This window comes from Anoplophora glabripennis, unplaced genomic scaffold (assembly GCF_000390285.2).
Source record: "Anoplophora glabripennis isolate ALB-LARVAE unplaced genomic scaffold, Agla_2.0 scaffold44, whole genome shotgun sequence".
Lineage (NCBI taxonomy): Eukaryota > Metazoa > Arthropoda > Insecta > Coleoptera > Cerambycidae > Anoplophora > Anoplophora glabripennis.
The window spans coordinates 1,734,038-1,753,433 of NW_019416229.1; the positions used below are offsets into that span (position 1 = coordinate 1,734,038).

The window sequence follows — 19,396 nt, forward strand, 5'->3', positions numbered from 1 at the left end:
TGTTACTCTATTCTTCTCTTTTCATTTAGCGATTGGTTTCCCAAGTCGCATTATCCTCTTTAATTTATAGATAACATGTAATTAACTTTTCAAACGGCTAAACCGACAGAAACTTGCTATTTCTCAGATACTATAAAAGCAAAATTTATTTAGGTGAAACAATTTTTGTTGTCCAACTATGGCATATTGATAAAAATTAATTAATTTGAAAGCGGTATATGTCTGATGGTTCGGCTGACAAATGATACTAGCTGTTTATAAAAATTTTTGGGTATAATTGTTTAATTCAATGCTGGTCGCGGAATTAGTCCGTAGAGTAGTTGTCTCCCATAATATCTTCATAGTTACACTATTTAAGTATTAACCAATACTAGAAAATTTTCTTCAAATAGCAGTTTGGCGATGAATTATGGTTAACAGAAGATTCTTTCAATGGTACAAAATATTGTGGATATAATAGTTGTTTCCTACAATATCCTCATAGTTTAAAACTCTTTAATTGTACCATATTAACCAACGGTAGAAAATTTTGGCGATGAATTATGGTTAACAGAAGGATCATCAATGGCGTTAAAACGAATATGTTGCCACATAACATTTATTAAACCAAATTTGCACTAAATTGTAGGATTTCTTAAAAACTATTATTATTTATATGTTTATATAAACTACACATTAGACACAAACGAGTAGGCTTTTACTTGTTAATATACTGATCAATTCTTAATGTTAATACTAAGTCTACTAAAATTAATTAAGTTATTAACCTTGAAACATTGAAGAAACAAACGTTTTCTGAAATGATATAAATGTTGCTTAGCAACAAAGCGTTATCTACAAACATATCTGAATCGATATTATCAAAAAAGAAGATTTTTTAAATCTTAGTCCGTCGCTTAAAATGAAGCAAAAAAGTATAAGCAACAGAATGCAGACGAATATAAATAGCGAAGCAAACTTCGACCAAATCAAAAGTAATAGATTTTACAAAAGGGTGAAACGACCCAAAGTACAATTCTAATGTGCATGGAGTCCTTAGACGACAGATTTATACCCGCACCACATGCAAAGAGTATAAGAGCTTCTACTTGAGGATTTTGAAGCAAGAGCATTTTTTGTAACTGGATATGACAACAAACAACAGAAGTCCTTTTTTATTAGGATCTATTTTGTTTTCTGATGAGGCAACATTTACGCGTAAGCAGTAAAATGAAAATCCGACAGTCATCATAGAGACGCACTATTAAGTATATTTTAAAGTCAATGTTATTGACAAGGTTGACAATTTTCTTTTAGGCTGCTTTTTTTGGCCACCTCGTTTAAATGCTAAGAAATGGTTGTTTATTTTAAACAATTTCCTAGATCTTCTTGCCTCTTGTAATTCAACAAAATACGAGTATCTAGTTTCAGTTTGACCCAACGCACTATGATCCAAATGTTCGAAACTAATTAAACTAAATTTTTCCTCTACTCGATGGACTTTTGCTTCTAGGGGTTTATGGAAGTTTTCGTTTATTAATTTCCAATATCAAATGAATAACATTTATGACAGCGAATTATAGAAAGCACAGAGGACTTTATTGTGAAACCGCACATTTTTCAGCTCGTACAATTTTCTCTTAATGAAAGAACGCGTTTTTTTGCGGAGGTGGTACATATACTTTAAGGTATTCAGACTTCAGTTATGTGTATATTTATTCCGTTGTTAGTATGTCTTTTTATATACGCTCAGAGAAAAAGTAATTATTTAATATTTTTTGTTATTCCCTTCACACTCTTACATTCTTCTGGTCTGGCACAGCCCTTGTCAAAACTTGAATTTTAAAAGACATTGTTTCTTAAGAATTGTAATCTCTAAGACTGTTCTAATACAAACTGAGGATACCTATCATTTTGGAATATAACTACATATTTTATCTATCACCATTTTCCTCCACTTAATCTTCCATTTTTTAACCAAAATTGCGAAAAATATGACGATATGTTCTTATAAAGATGTGCAAAAAGAGTTAACAAAAATTATTTTTTGAAATATTAATTTTAACACCCTGTATCTCTAGAAAGAGATGCCCTAATTAAAAATGAACGTAGAAACGGATGAGTCTCAATAATTTCGCATAAGTAATACATTATGTCATTAACAACTGTGACACCCTGTATAACCTAAACAGCTACGAAAAGCAGTTACTGACAAGTGACATTAAAGTTTTTATTTTTTCGTATTTTTAATATGATTATTAAGGAAACCACAATTATTTTTAATGTGGTTCCCATTCACATTTTCGGTCGTTTGCTGTTTGTTTTTTTTTTCCAGGAGCACCAAGATACCAAAACATATTTACCGAATTTTCGAAACCGAGAGAGATCTAAATACATTGTTTAAAAGGAATGCATTTTTATAGTCTGCCATACTCTTGCACCATTTTACCAAAATAATTTCCCGCGATTTCTCTAGAGCACTTTTACTAACAATTAATTGTTCTCTCGACGTTCGACGTTCTGCGGTTGCTGTCCTTTTTTATTTTGACGGTACGTCCTTGTTCGCTGTAGTACCTATATTTAAATCTCTTGCTCTTTGGAAGGAAGGAAAATATAACCCAGTGTATTTTTACGAGAAAAGGTAATATTCAGTAACTCTTTGTAGCAAACGAAAATGCTTCCATCTGAGTGTTTGTCGCATACCTGCCACCTGGAAACAGTCCAATATGACATACTCGAATAAACAATAAGAACAAGCAACAAAGAGGAGCACGTGCTTCTGATATGCAATAAAATCAAGTCCCTCGAGAACGACAGGCTTAGGAGACCTATTCAGTCACATTATATAGGAAAATGCCGTTCGCTTCTCAATATGCATAAATGAGTATCCAATAAGACACGATTTCATATTCAAATGAAGTTTAGCGTTGGCTTGATCTTGTTGTGTAAAGATATTGGCGATTAATTTCAAATCAGAGGGGTCTTCACTGGTAAAGTTTGTCTGATCCTATACAACGTATCTCAGTCTTAGAATTATTTAATAATTTAAAAAGAAAAAGTAATTTTTTGTTAATCCTAGTAGGTAGTTTAAAACACAATTTTTTTACGTCTTATTGATCTGTAATAAATTCAAAAGCATGACTGAAGATGAAACAGGAACTGTTGCATGAAAATATTTGTCAGATAGTTTTCAAAATGTCTGAAGAGCATTCAACAATATTTGTTTCACAAACACTTGATTTTTTTATCTGCCATGATGTCAAAAGTGGCAGTTTTTTTCTACAATTTCCTGTGCAAAAATTGGAGTTTATAAGAGTCTATGTAATAAATTTCAGTTGAAAGATGTATGAGTAAGAACGTCAGTATTTTATTTATTATTCATTTTTAATAATGAGTACATCTACTATTGGGCAACATACTATCACTATCTCCCGCATCACCAACATCCATTTTATGAAATTCACCTCTTCTGCATCAGCAATGCCAAAAATTGTTACTATCTAAAATTAGTGTGGGCAAGGTTACTATCCAGCAAAGTAGACTTACACATCAAATAATTTATTTTGCAACCAAGTATTAAGGAAAAATGTGATGATGTACAAAAAGAAATCTGTAATATCAGATAACGAACTATACTCTTCAACAACGCGACCAGAAGAGAGCTGATATTCGTGTTGAGCGATCCCAAAAACCCCGAGGAAACGAGTTTCGGCTAAGTTTATAACGAATTTCCACAAAACTCCAGGAGACGACGTGGAAACTGGCCACCCTGGGGCACTAGGTACCTCGGAGACCGTTGCCGTCGTGATATTCGTGTTGAGCGATCCCAAAAACCCCGAGGTAACGAGTTTCGGCTAAATTTATAACGAATTTCCACAAAACTCCAGGAGATGACGTGGAAACCGGCCACCCTGGGGCACTAGGTACCTCGGAGACCGTTGCCGTCGTGATATTCGTGTTGAGCGATCCCAAAAACCCCGAGGTAACGAGTTTCGGCTAAATTTATAACGAATTTCCACAAAACTCCAGGAGATGACGTGGAAACCGGCCACCCTGGGGCACTAGGTACCTCGGAGACCGTTGCCGTTGTGATGTTCGTGTTAAGCGACCCCAAAAACCCCGAGGTAACGAGTTTTGGCTAAGTTTATAACGAATTTGCACAAAACTCCAGGAGACCACGTGGAAACCGGCCACCTGGGCACTAGGTTCCTCGGAGACCGTTGCCGTCGTGATATTCGTGTTCAGCGACCCCAAGAACCACCGAGTAGTAAAATTGAACTCATTTCTGTAAAATAGATGTTATTGTTGGTATTGTTACCTTCTATACATGGGTCATCACAAAGCAGTTATCTCGACAACAGCCGGGTCATTCGTCAGAAATTAAGAGGGTATATGAAACAAATAACAAAATTACTGTTCTGTCAATAAAAACAAATAAATAGGTAACTCACCGGGGGGTTTCACTCCCCCTAACCTTAGGATTCAAGGTATATCCCTCCATACGATTCCATTATATCAATTAGTAACTATGTATCATTCTTTCTTCAACAACTAGCTAGTGTCACCTGAAATAAGTCGAGGCTCCCCCGGACGCCAACTAGTTAGCATCCCAACTACCAGGTGTGTGAGTCACACTATTATTATTATGCCACCTACTCAACACCACCCAGTATGTGTCAATCAAAGCGCATGCAAGACCCCGTAGAACTTACAAGACACACTTTGAAGGAACCACAGCCATAAAGACCGGGAACACGTGGCATGCCCTGGGGTTTTCAAAAACATAAACGAGTATGGCATATTACTCACAAATTCACAAATCATTAAACAAATATATTCAAGCTAGCACACAGATATAATCGACCTTATTCGGGCGCTGGCCAGGCACCACTGTCTCAAAGAACACCCTCTCTGTTTCGGCATTCTCAGCTACATTTCTGTATATACCCATAAATTACATTATTCAAGGGCACATAAATACTTGGCTGGCGCATTCCGTGTATAAATACAGCAGAGGTTTTATTCAAAGCAACCACGATAGTTTCATTTCATAATAAAATATATATTGATTCGTATTATTACAATACGTTAAAAATAAACAAGTGTTACATTTCCGTCAATATTTTCCGAGTAAATTTTTCATATTTTAACTTTTCAAGATGCAATTTTAAAAATGCATTTTTCTTATGCACCGATGCAATTTTCATTTCTCATTGATCACATAGGGTCACAAACTTTCTGGACGCTCTAACGAATCGAATGCAAAAAAACGCATCACAATCCATCTTACTGCACAGATTTCAGAGGTAAGGCCGTTTTTAGTGCTTTATTTCCTCGACTATAAGATAATATGTTGTAAGGCACATACGTAAAAAATATATTTATGCACATACGCAGCATTTAAAAAAAAACACTCGCTTTGTTCGTGTTCGAATAATAAAGAATGACTTTTTACGCTTCTATCTTTAAATATTTATTAAGACGTTCACGCTAATATTCACGGAAGTTGTGGTAATCCCTACCAATTAATTTAATCTTCTTAAATGCTGATACGCGAGTTTATCTGAAATGTATACTAACAAATGACATTCAAGTGATTTGTAATGAGTTGAGGTATTATTGCGTTAGTAACAAAAATACTGAAAGGTAGCATAAACTATGTGAGTAAAAATGTCAAGTTGAATTATTATACTTCTCATAAATGTATAAAAAACTGCAATTCAACTCTGAATTTGCTCCCTATAACATATTTATAAGAAATGTACGTTCTTTTAGATAGTGCTTGAAAATATGTGTCAGTGTAATAAAAGTGGTTATAGGCCACAATAGGCGTGCATAAAAATTTTATTTATTTTTGAACAGGGTAAGTTTGTAGTCTCTAATCGACAACAACTGACAGTAGTAAAAAATGAATTCCTTTAATGCTCCAAGCTAGTTATAGATGTTTATAATTATGTAAAAATTTAAATTTTGCCACGTGATAAAAAACGCATTGTGACGTCATTTAGTGCGATCGACAACACAACCTACTTCTCGGCCGTCTGCCGTCTAGACTGCAATTCCCATGTCGACACTGCCCATAAAAGGGAACGTAATCTAAAGAAATACGAGTATACATGAGGGCAGCTTCGAAATAAAGTCAATTTGCCTGTCACTAGACTTGTTACTTACTACGCTGATGATATTGGACCATCATGTCCCTGTCATTCAACTTCCCTATTCTCGATCGCACTAAATGACGTCACGAAATAGCTTGGCAGCAAACACTCCTTTAAAACATTTAACGCCAAACCTTAATAATATAATCAATTATTATTAATTAACAATCTTTAAGAAATATAAGACATTTTGACTATGTGATTGATTATACATGGGTATAGATTATTTCTAGGTGTATAAAAAATATATACGCCAGTTGCCCATATCTGCATCCGACATTTGTATTGCACTGTAAATTTCTGTAATAATTATGTTTAGTATTAGATTGTTCATAGTTTTTTTTAATTAAATTTCTCTAAAACGCACCTATGTATGTTGTTTATAAAAAAAAATTAATAAAAGAGATAAAAGGTATATTTCTGAGAGGCAGAGATAAGGCCTCCATATTCTTATAATCCCAAGCACATAAACAGTATTTGCCTTATAACTGACCTAGTATGTACACTAAGCTATTTTTTTAACCTCTATGTAAATCAGATAAGAAATAAAAAATATATGAAATTAGATACTTCACTATACTCTAGTCGAATTAGATCATAAAAGCCGATCATTTAAAAAAATTATTAGTAGACATTTTTTTGTACTTTATAACGGGGGTATGTAGAATAATAATATCAAAAAAGTATCTCGAAAGAAGTGGCGCTAAGTTGGTAAATTGCAAATAAGTGGAAAAATTACGTGTTTTTTCCACTTTTTTCCTACCCATGAAAATCTAGAGGTTAATATAAGTGTTAATTGATCCAAAGAAACGTATCGAAAAATTTCAAAAGGTTGCTCTTTACAACTAACAAAGTAGCAAAACAGCGTTATAAACAAATTGTCCCAGGTTCAGACAAAAACTGCTCGGGAATTTGCTCTTTTTGCGCGAGAGATTTTAACTCTGAAAATAAAAGGCGCATGTTATTTCTCTTTTTTTTACCTTAAAAATAAGCTCTATTTAATGTAAAAAGAGCAAATTCCCGAGCGGCTTTTGCCTGCCCTGAGACAATTTGTTCGCTGTAAAGAGCAACTTAATTTCAACTTTTTGAGATTTTTCTTTTTCTATACGTTCTTTTGGATCAATTAGAACATATATTACTAACTTCTAAAATTAACGTTTAGTAATTAAACAATTAGATGCACAAAAACGACAGAAATTAATTAACAAATACCTGGAACAACAACTTCCCGACCTCTAACACACATGTTGGTCATTGGATTGACCGTCTTTTTCATAACTTTCATAATAATGCGCAATTTTCGAAAACTGAATTTTCCACGTTCGACCTTTATTTTACAGTTAACAAATTGGTGAAATATGACCTTAGATACCTTAAATTGTAGGTAATTTAATTGCCTACAACATAAAATGACACATTTTCGGATAAGTCTTCTAGATTTTCAGACAGTAAAAAAAATTAAACACGTAATTTTGCAACTTATTTGCAATTTGCCAACTTAGCGTCAATTCTTTCGAGTTACTTTATTGATATTATCACTCTACATACCCTTCCCCATAAAAAAGTGCAATAAAATGTATACTAATAATTTTTTACGTTCAAACTCTGACTCGACTGGAGTACTACAATTTTGTGGGATTTACATAATGTTAAGAGCTATAATTACTCTCTCATTTGAAACAATTCTTTTTATATAATGGTTGGTTAATATAACAAAAAAGTAATAAACAGTAGGTACAGTATCAATTTCAGTTCGTGCCTGTTGACCTCCAGTGGTAACAACTTTCAAAAAACTTGGTAATTGTTTTATAATACGAGAAGAATGTACTATCCAAAATTAAATTTTATTACCTCAAAGTACGTAGTAATAGTAAGACGTAATAATTCCAGCATCGGCCGCCTTGATGTAAATTTAAGTTGCCGATACCTTCGCACTCGCAGTAATAAACGCCTGTTGACACTAGCTTATGTATTTTGAAAAACGCAGAAGTGTAGTTCTGAAGCTCATTCTAACTCGAGGAGATAAGGTAGAATTTGGTGTCCCGTCCCTGTGTAAATAAAACACATGCCCATATATTACACGTACGCAAACAACCTGATAAAACGTAAAATATGCTACTAAAACAAAGATATAATTAGTAAAGCAAATTAAACGTCGTCTTGTTTCAGATAGTTCGAGAGCGGCGAGCAAAGCGGTGTGCAATGCGATCCAGTGTGCGCTGAAAGTGCCGTTATGCCTTGGTGGGGATCCAACTGGCAGCAGGATCTAACACCGCTTGATCACGACTCCGTCAACGGCTTCGAGTACCATCCCGTGATGGATAACACGAACGGCTCGTACTTCGACGAGCCCTACAAGACGAACGTCACCTTGGAGCAGTGCAAAGCCCAGTACGCCAATCAGACAGCGGCGCTGCAACAACTGCACCCGGAGGGGTTCTGCCGAGTGACGTTCGATAGTGTTTTGTGCTGGCCGCCTACCGCGATCAATGACACTGCAACTATCAAGTGTTTTTCCGAACTGTTCAACATCAAGTACGATGACACACGTAAGTTTTGTGTTCTGAAAGGAATTTTACGCTAACGATTACTTCGGATTTTTATTTTTGCTTACAACTGAAAAAATGGGTTTGATAGTTATTTCTGTATTTTTGGGGACATTTCGTGTGACCTTCCGGCAAAATATGATGTCATGACGAACAACAAATTAAATTAAATGTTCAAATTGTTGATCACCCGGGAAATGAAAAAACAGCAAAATGCAGTATAGTAATGTTAATAATGTTTTTGATTGTTGAACAGTGTATTATTTACTTAATTTCTGAGTTTTTTTTGTAAATCGAGCATAACGTTCAATTGTCTATTTATTTTGTTTTTATTTTCAATTCTGGTAATTTTGATTGTTGATTTGTCACCGTTTAGTCACATGGACACTGTATAACAATGTTACTTAAAATAAGTAATTGTCAAGTGTAGTTGTAAAGTTTGAAAGAATAGCGCGTTTAACTGAGAAGCAACGAATAGATATTTTAACAGTGGTAGGATATTGCCACAGGACTCTAACACAAGCTGAAGTTTGCGAATTGTTTAATGATAAGTACCCGAAGAAGCCTGTTACATGATCGGTAGTTAGTAAGATAAAAACTAGTTATTTACGCTATAAAGGAGGTAAGTATTATTTACCAGTCGAGGACGATTTTGCGCCCGAGCAGAGCGAGAATTCTCTAAAAATGTACGTACATTTAGAATTACTTCTCGTCTGGGTTCCGTTTTTCACCAAGAAATTCTCAAGAAATATATCCAGATTAGATTGGAAATTAAACTGAAATTTCACGCTTTTTTATGTGCTATCAAGACGGTAGATGTTACAACCAACCATTTGGCAAAAATACCTTCTCTATGACTCCTAATAAGATTACACAGTTTTTGAAACTGGAACATCCTGAAACATATACAGGCCATTCATTCCGAAGAACATCAGCAACGTACTAGCTAATACAGGAATTGGTGTATTAGCACTCAAGAGAAATGGTGAGTGGAAATCAGTCACAATTGCAGAAAGTTATGTTGCTAACAGTTTAAGTAACAAACATTAAATAGCCAACAGGATTCTTTACAATGACACTTCAACTGCAGGTTCTAGCAGTACATCGCATGCCGTTTTAATGGATCAGTCAGATAATATTGAGCCTTCGGTGTAGTCGTTAAAAATAGTGTTTCGATCATTCAAATCTAGATAATTTTATATGGCCCATTAATAGTATAAAAATATTAATCCACCGAGATATACAGGGTGTCCGGAAAGATCATGTCAAAAATAAAAGGATATACAAGGGAGGTCTAATTAGCTGTAGTACTTCATAAAAAAAATCCGTTGTGGAGTTATTTGCCTTCAAAGAAAGAAGTTTGAAAAACAAATTCCAATTATAACTTATGTCATTATCACGACAAAAAAGGAAATTTGGGCATGGTAATGTTCATTTCCAAGATTAAACTGATATTCAATATGCCTGGATTATACAGGAGCAGACTAAATTATCCATCTAAATTTATACATATTTGACAGTGTTGTCAAATTTTACATTTTTCTTTCATAGTTCGATTCCTCTCTCACTTTGGTAAAAAGCCATATCAAACTATCCAGAACTGCTCAGCAAAACGGAAAAACCGCTGGAAAAAGTGTGTGGAATGGGGCAGGGGAGTACTTTGATGTAAACAAGGACCAATCATGTATAAAGTTGATAATAAAGTTTGGTTATATTCCAGTTTCTTTAAATGTAACGAAAATTCGTACATTAATGTTAGTTATTCGTAGAAAATATTTCTACATTAAATTATTTGATTAAAAAATTGCATAATTTTGCAAAATATACATAGTAAATACACTTAAGAAATTGGGATGGACGAAAGAACGTTTATAAAAATTTATACATATCGGGTGGAACTAGTAAGATGAATTTAGTATTTTCCTTAACCTGACGATTAGTAAGTATAACTTTCTAGTTTCAAAATGAATAGCTCAAATAACAAAGATATCCAAATCTCAAGGTACTTCAGGGCTAAAGGCTTTCCTTCCCTTCAAATTCATATCAGTAGAAATATTCCATCTGGGATTTCTGCCGATAGAATAAAAACAAGCAATTAACTAATCCAAAAATTGTAACCCACCAGTTAATTTGCACAAAATCACAATTAGAACCAAGTTCATTTAACTTTGTAATTAATAAGTTTGAAGACGCTCCCCATAGCTTTAAATAGTCTCTGACAGAAGTTTTAAATGCTTAAAAACAAAGGCAAACTTCTGTAAGTCCAAAGTTGGACCTTGTTTGCCGCCGCATTCAAAATACTTTTAAAGGAAGGAAATTGATTGTTGTCATTTTGTTTTCTGTTTGTGACCAACTTGAAAACTCGATGACGAGTTTTCGTTTCCATAAAGGGTTTATTTGGAAACCACAATTTTAATGATCTTTCGAACTTTGCATTTCATATATTATATACCCGTTTTTATGAAATCTAAAAACATTAGTTACCCGACAACATCAACTTTAAGCCTTAACAGAAAACACGTCTTTGATCACGTATTTTTTAAATTAAACCAAGTTTTATGTCCATAGCATTACCGTAACGCGCGATTTGAATTCGATGTGCTTCTGGTGGATTAAATTGGGTATCATTTTATTTCAGCAATGAATAACATACCTATATATGTTTACTGCAAATAGTAGGTTTGGTCACGTTTTAATGAGTGTAAACAGGAAAATGAGGTTCATATGATATTCCACTAAAATTGCAACGGTATTATTAAAATATTAATGTCAACAATATCTATTTGCTGAACCTGATCGTTGTTTTCTACTCTCTTAGTTTAGACGAGATTTGTATAATAATTAGGGTCAAGTAACTGTTCTAAAAACCAACAGAGACAGACAATATTAAACGAACAGTAGACACAACGTAAACAACTATATGTACATTTGGAGCAATACAGCAAAAACCTCAGTTTGCCTTGTCACATAACATGAGTTGTTTACTTAGGTATTAGGTAAGTCATTTCGAGTAAACAAGACTAGTTGATGTTTATCATTCTGCAAATGCGAAATTATCATATGAACTTGAACTTTGTAATTTAATTTCCAGAAATCCCGAACAGTTATTGACGTGAAAATAGAGGTTTTGTTTTCTCAGATGTAGCACATCAAATCTGCATCACTGATGAAGTCAAACAAGTTGTTGAATTTGGACTATACGAGGCCAAACATGTGTGTAATTTTCGGAATATTCAACAAGCGTTAAATGATTTGTTTTTTACGTAGTAATAATTATTGTTTACCAATACAAATTAATGATACTATTTCTTATATTGGAGGTCCCAAAATACAGGGTTATTAAAAATGGAGCGCTTACACGAAAGAAAAACGCGTTTTCATGGTTGAGAAGTATTTTGAAAATAATGAAGGTTTTTCGCAATTTTCGTACAAAATATTGTCGAAATAGTTATTTAACTTCATCAATTGTGAAGAGATTAATTGAATAATTCCAGGAGACTGCATCAATTAATTATCTTAAACACTCTGGCCATCCTTCAACAAGTCGTGTTGAACAAAACATCGAAGCAGTTCCTGAGAGTGTTGCTGAGAGTCCAGGAACATCAATTCGGCATAGTGGTCAAGAATTGGACATTTCGAAAAGCTCTGCATAGTGAATTCTCCCGAAATATTTGCATCTTCATACTTACTTTCAATTGACTCAAGAACGGTACCGCATGCCATATAGACCAAGGCGGATCTATTTTGAGATGGATGTGAGAGGGGGCAAGCAAATTTTTTCTGGCCTCTAACCTCTGGGCGAGGTCCGGAATATTTTCAAAATTGCAAAAATGTTTAAAATTTTTTTAAAAATACCTATTTTATCTGAGTTTTTTATTTATATCTTGGGACCTATGCATTTTGGAAGAATATTGAAGAGGAAAAAAGTTTTAGAATTAAATTTTGCACAATAGACTGTAAGTTAAAAATGTTTAAATTTATTACCGATGTTGCAAAATAGCAGTAATTGATGAAAAAATGCAAAATAATCAAGTTTTTTGGATAATTTTTTTTTAAATATTTTAATTGTACCGAGGGCATTCTAATTTTTGTAAAAAAACTTTATAGTATTTTAAAACAACACACGCAATTTCATTAAAATCGGTTCGATAATTTTCCCAAAATAATTTTTTGAAGAGTTTTGAAAAAAATGTTCGAATTTTCAAAATTTTGCACAGACTCAAATAAAGCATCTAGATAGGCACTTGAAAATTTTTTCACATAGAAAAGACCGCTCAACCTCAAATGCTTTTTGAAAAATTGAAATCGGCTGATTAGGACGGCAACAGTAAATTTTTATAAAAATTATAATTTTAAAATACTATTTTTTCTTAATTTTATCTGTATTTAACAAAAAAAAATATTTACAATTAATTTAAGTAATTACATTTATAAAATTATTTAAATAATTGTAATAATTATAATTAAATATATTAATATTCAGTGTTAAAATATATACGTAAACAAATTCATTGAAAAAATGCAATAGCATAGGGGTTAAAATATACAGTACATTTAATGCATATAGAATAAACTTTATTTATAACAAAATATGTTCAAATTAGACAGTTGGCATTACGATATTCGAATTCCTTGGCTCGCGAGACATCGGATTAAACAAAAAGATCGAAATTGGTCCATTAGAAGCCGAGATATTTTTTTTCGTACTTGTGCATTTTGAACCTTCGAATTCAGTCTAGGAGCGAAAGCCCCCTCCCCCACTTTCCGTCTTTTGAGCCACTTTTCGCGCGTGCGAGCGACAGCTTTTCCGCTGATTTATCTATGTCGCCGATAACTTATGGATATGAACATTTTTTCCAGCTTAGAACCCGGAAAAACGAAGCTACTGGATCAAAGATTATTGCTAAATTGTTTATAAGTTAACGGTAAATGCCGATAAACTTTGACCGCTTATATCTCGAGAACCAATAAACGGAATTTAACTTTTTTTTTTAAAGAAGCATCTTTTCGAGTACTTTAAAATTATAATTTTTGAAAAAAACTAAATTTTCTATGTGAAAAATTTTTTCAAGTAACTAGATGCTTTATTTGAAGCTGTGCAACATTTTGAAAATTCGAACATATTTTTTCAAAATTTTTTTCAAAAAATTATTTTTCGAAAACTATTTGATGTGTTGTTTTATTATACTATAAAGTTTTTTTTACCAAAATTAGAATACCCTCGGAGCAATTAAAATATTTTAAAAATATTATCAAAAAAACTTGATTATTTTGCCTTTTTTTTCATCAATTATTACTATTTTGCAACATCGGTAATAAATTTAAACATTTTTAACTTACAGTACATTGTGCAAAAATTAATTCTAAAACTTTTTTCCTGTTCAATATTCTTCCAAAATGCAGAGGTTCCAAGATATAAGATAAAATAGGTAATTTTTAAATTTTTTAAACATTTTTGCAATTTTGAAAATGTTCCGGACCACGCCCAGACTTAGGGATCCACACCTTTATTATGTGGGGTGTACTGAAGGTATTCCAGCAAAAATTAGCTTTCCCCCCTCTTACGACAGATCTCCCTGGTCTAATACAGCAAGAGAGACAATTCAAATACTCCATGATACAATATACCTTCAACTAAACACTAAAAACTACGAACTCGTAACGAAAATAAAAAAGAAAAAAAAAAGAAACGGTCAACCTGGCATAAATCATGAATAGGTTCATGCATTAGTTTGCAATCCTTCAATATATAAACCAATTATATTTTTCAACGTGTCAGAGTTAATATCACAGCTATTTGAAACAGTATTGAATACATTACAAATATTGAATATTGGTGATTTCCGCACAATGTTTGTGCGACAAATGGGAGAATAAAAACAATAATTTCCACGAGAATTTTGGCGAGGAACCAAAAAACAGAGCTTATTAACGAGAAACATACACTCAACATTATTATGAACTAAATTATATAAAAACGTTATGGCGCTACAATTTCTCCTTTCCCCTAAGGGAATTACATTGAACATATTCAACAAAACCTTATGATCTATACCTCTTTCAGGATAGGTTCTTTGTGATTTAAAAAACAAAAACTTCAAAAACTTACGCTGAATCGACTCAATCAATACGATGTTATTTTGGTATATAGGCGACCATATTAAAGATGCATATTCCAGCTTTGATCTAATATATGCAAAGTATAATGTTTTTAAACTATTAATATTTGAAAAATTATACCAGTTTCTCATAAAAAAAACCAAGTACCTAGCTTGTAAGCTGTTTTTGTGATTTGTCCAATATGTCCAGAATCAAACAAGACACCAAGGTCCTTAAATTCAGAACATCGCTCGAGAGTATAACTGTCGATATTATAATCAAATTGAACATAATTCTGTTTCCGAGTAAAAGTTACAGTCTTACATTTGGACATATTTAACTTTAGAAAGTTATCCACGCACTACCCTTGGACTCTATTGATTTGATCTTGTAAGAAAACGCAGTCATTGATGCTGTCCACGCTATTATAAATTTTTAAGTCATCTGCAAATAAAAGATGACGACACTTAATTACGGATGTGATATCTTTAATAAACATTAAAAACAGTAACGGGCCTAAATTGGATCCATGTGGGACACCGGATGTTGTTATATAACTTTGTGATTTGTAACCTCCATATTCAATAAATTGCTTCCTTGATGACAAGTAAGATGTAAAGAGCAATATCAAATTTTGGGACAAGCCAAAACCCCATAGCTTTGATAACAGTAAATAATGATCAATTTGATCAAATGCCTTTTGAATGTCGGTGTAAACTATGTCTACTTGGCCTAATCCTATACTGTATGCTTTATGAGTACCTATACATATAAAAAATTTACAATTTTTAATTAATGACCTGTGTTTTCTATCAAAATTACTTCTTGCGTGAATCTTGGGACACCCTTAGTAAATGTGCACTATACTTTGACCATTATTTTTTGTTTCTCAAACATACTATACAAATATTAAGAAATTGCAACAATAAACATGTAGAAATAATACCTTTGTAAATCTTTGGCAACTTATTTACAGACACATGAATGAAAGAATAACTTAATCCTCTACAAACTTTGCTTAATGAAGATTTAGAAGGTTTAGTAAACACAATATTACATTTGCTATTAGTACATAGTTTACACTTCTCATTTTGAGCTACTAATCACGTGGATTTCTATGTACGTATTTTCTGTAAACTGTAATGCAATAAAAGGTGCCTATTAATAATATTTTCGTTGTGAATTACATTCTGGTTTTTCCAAACTCATGTCGCAAGGTTTAAGAAACAAGAAGGCAATTAAGACGGAGTAAACAGTGATGTTTTTAGCAGTTTTATAACTTCAGAATTAAGTTAGACAAAACAATTCGAAAATCAGATATTTTTAATATTAAATAGATTAATGTTTCTGGGAAACTGGAAAATCGTGAAGAAACTGCGCACAGAACACATTGTCATAAAAATTCACGCAGTTGTTCCTAAAATTGTGACATCTTCCATTATGTTTCTGAAAATGAATCTTTTTTGAGTTAATATTTTTCGATAATTCTAAAACTGCTCAATTCATAAAAAATAAGTTTTTTTTATTACAAATACAGTTTTAAATATAATGCAATAAATACTTTTTATTTCAAATGGTATCGACAACATTGTTGTCTATAAGTGTTCGATTTATTTAACTATGTAATAAATGTAAATATTTTTGACAAAAAAAATTATAGAAATTTAATTTTAATCAGGTACAACAAGTGTTACAGCGCTGTAACAGTTTTCTCTATATTTTTCTTTTCTCTATGAGTCAACTTTTGATGAGTTCAGTTAAGATTTATCACATTTTACTTCATTTTTTAACCTGGATAGATACACATACGAAGAACAAGTAGATCAGCTCTTGGTTTACATTTTGTCAAGGCAATGGCAGCAAAAATGTCAACCATAAAACCTTTGCAAATATCACAAAGCATAAACTACATTCTTTGTAGCAATTATTGGAAGACGCCTTCGTGCATCTGGTAGTTTTTACGGAGAAATTAATATCTAGGACATCACTATACAAGAAGAACTTCAGAATGGAAGAACAAATTTTGAATTGAGGAAAACCTTAAAGGGAGTTCTAGACGTCTGGAAAGTGAAGTAGCACTACCTAAAAGTCGTCACCGCAAGTTTTGTTATGATCTATTCTCTAGATCTGTGACATTTTTCAATAAATTTACATATTGTACACTAAACAGCTTATATTTATAAGAACATTTTTTAATAATTAAAGAATCGCATCCGTTTTTATCAGAACATACTAAACAACCTCCCTGTATAGTGCAAGAAGACATTAAATGGTACATTTAAATGAAAACGATAATTTACATTCATATAAATTTGATTAACGCAAATATTTTTCTCCACAAATATATGAACATTCCAAAACCAAATCATTTTCGTTATATGAATATTTAATATAAATTTTCCCATTTGCATGACATTAAATATGCAGGAACAATTTTGATATGCTAAAATTAAATTTAATCTGACCACTCACTGAACTTTTATAGAGATCGATTTATGCCATTTTACAACAGGGTAACTGCGATGTTAATGCTTTCAAAAATACAGTGTGTCCCTATACCGCACTCTTGTAAACTTTTATTGTTGATTTTTCAAGAAAAAGTTATTCTTTATCAAAAGTTTTGCTTATCTTGGAAGCCATGTGTAGTAATTAAACAGGGTAGGAAAGTACCGATGATCTATCTGAAGTTACGTGAGAGCGATAAAGTAAGCCATAGAAATCCATGCGATAGAGAAGAATGGCTATAATGAAGGCGTCTCATAGTCACCGCCCGTTTCGCCCTTCCACAAATAAGATCCACTTGTTATTTGTGGAAGGGCGAAATGGGCGGTGACTATTAGACGCCTTCACTTCGTTAAATAAGGTTTTTAACGAACACAAAAATTCAAGGCACTTTGCTTAGGGAAACCTTCACATTTTGAAACTTTTTGGACGCCCTGTAAGTTTTATTACATATTTGGTACTGCCCATGGCTTTCCAAGATAAACAAAACTTTTTATCAAGAATAACTTTTTCTCTAAAATTCAACAATAAAAAAGTTTAAAAGGGTGCGGTACCCCTTCCGGGGACACTCTGTATATGTACGCATTGATGTAAAAAGAAGGAAATAAGACATATACTACTGCGCATGTTGCCAATTTTCCATTCCTCTCACTTACTACCACCACTATTTTGTTGTTAGTTGCTCAAGTTATGCTGTGAGTGTAACCTGTTTCAAAATAATTCCCCACCTCAGTTAACCAGTCGCGAAAAGCTTTGGGCAGGTTAAATACAGCCTTTGTTTTCTCTGTATCTTCCAACTTCTTTGATTTTCCCGATAAAATAGGGTTTTTGTATCATATAGACCCATTTTCGATAACATACCGCAAAACTAACTACTAGTTTTTATTTAATTTTTTAATAAAAAGCATATCCACAAAGGCCGTGTTGGAAATAGAACGCACGCTCATTCGTCTCAGTCAGTTGAGAACTGTTGTTGTAACAGCAAATTGAAATGAAGGCCACATTCCGCTAGCTGCGAGGTGGGGAGCATTTCTTCTTGCAAAGGCAAAGAGGCTGTTCCAAATTTTTAACGAAATAAAAACTGTTTATGGGAATGGTGTGATGAATCGTACTATTTTTAACGTATTTTATTAGCCATCTACAGCCATTTTCACATACGGTGCTCCAACCACATGCGAACAATGTATCTTATAATTAATGCACATTTGTTTGCCGGCATTATTTAGAGCGCGCTGTTGTGTAGTAAACTCCATCTCTTTGCCCTCCAAATTAAAAGTGGCTAATTACATGCTACTAGACCAACATGTATTCTGTTCAACATGTTTTGTATGTACTTCCAACTTCCTGAATATTAATAATCTAGATTAGCGCTCGGGACGCTCGTATAGTTAATTGCTTCGAAATCTGCGAAACGACGCCTTTCGGGCAATAAAGTAATTAAACAATAACATTTTTAACGATTCAGATAGTGTCTAATATTTATATCACTTGTGGATGTAGAGTAGTGTAATTAAGCAAGTTTTATCTAATTTCCTGAGTTGTTAATTTTGGTAGTCCGCTTTTTTCACGTGAATTTATATTATTTATCCACAACAGACGTGTGGTCATGTTATATGTTATAATTATATCATTTTCAAAAATATTGCGCAAATAATGAAACACTAATGTTTTATATTCATTAAGCAATAGTCATTAATCATAGGTAAGTAATTAAATAAATATATTTCCATTTATTTAATATTTAAATTATTATTAACAACACAAAAAATAGTATTACCCTTATGGACTTCTCCTGATGTGGGAAGGTTAAGATTATACTTACTACAAGTGCCAGACCATTTCAGTATATTATACATTGTATACAGGGTGATTCACAACTTATCCAAAAAAATTTGGGAATAGATGCGGCATGAGAAATGGAGTCAATATAGTAAAAAAAATTTTTGTAAAATCCTTATAGTTTCTGAGAAAAAAATTATTGAAGTTATAGCACATTAAACCACTACATAGCTGGACAACTGTAGTCTCTAGCGTCATTCGCAATACGCGTGGAGAGCCATGTGACTCCTAATACTGAAATCCGTCGTTGCGGTAGTTTTTACCTGTTATCTG

The 19,396-nt window shown here is 32.9% G+C and overlaps 1 protein-coding gene across 1 annotated transcript in view; it reads left to right on the top strand.

Annotated features, from left to right (window-relative positions):
* LOC108917643 (diuretic hormone receptor-like) overlaps positions 1 to 19,396 on the top strand; it is a gene marked incomplete at its 3' end in the record, with an annotated part of 336,010 nt that overhangs the window by 204,181 nt on the left and 112,433 nt on the right. Inside the window, exon 3 of the mRNA XM_018724358.1 lies at positions 8,311 to 8,686. Within this exon, the coding sequence (XP_018579874.1) occupies positions 8,371 to 8,686 (316 nt within the window). The remainder of the gene's footprint in view (positions 1 to 8,310; positions 8,687 to 19,396) is intronic.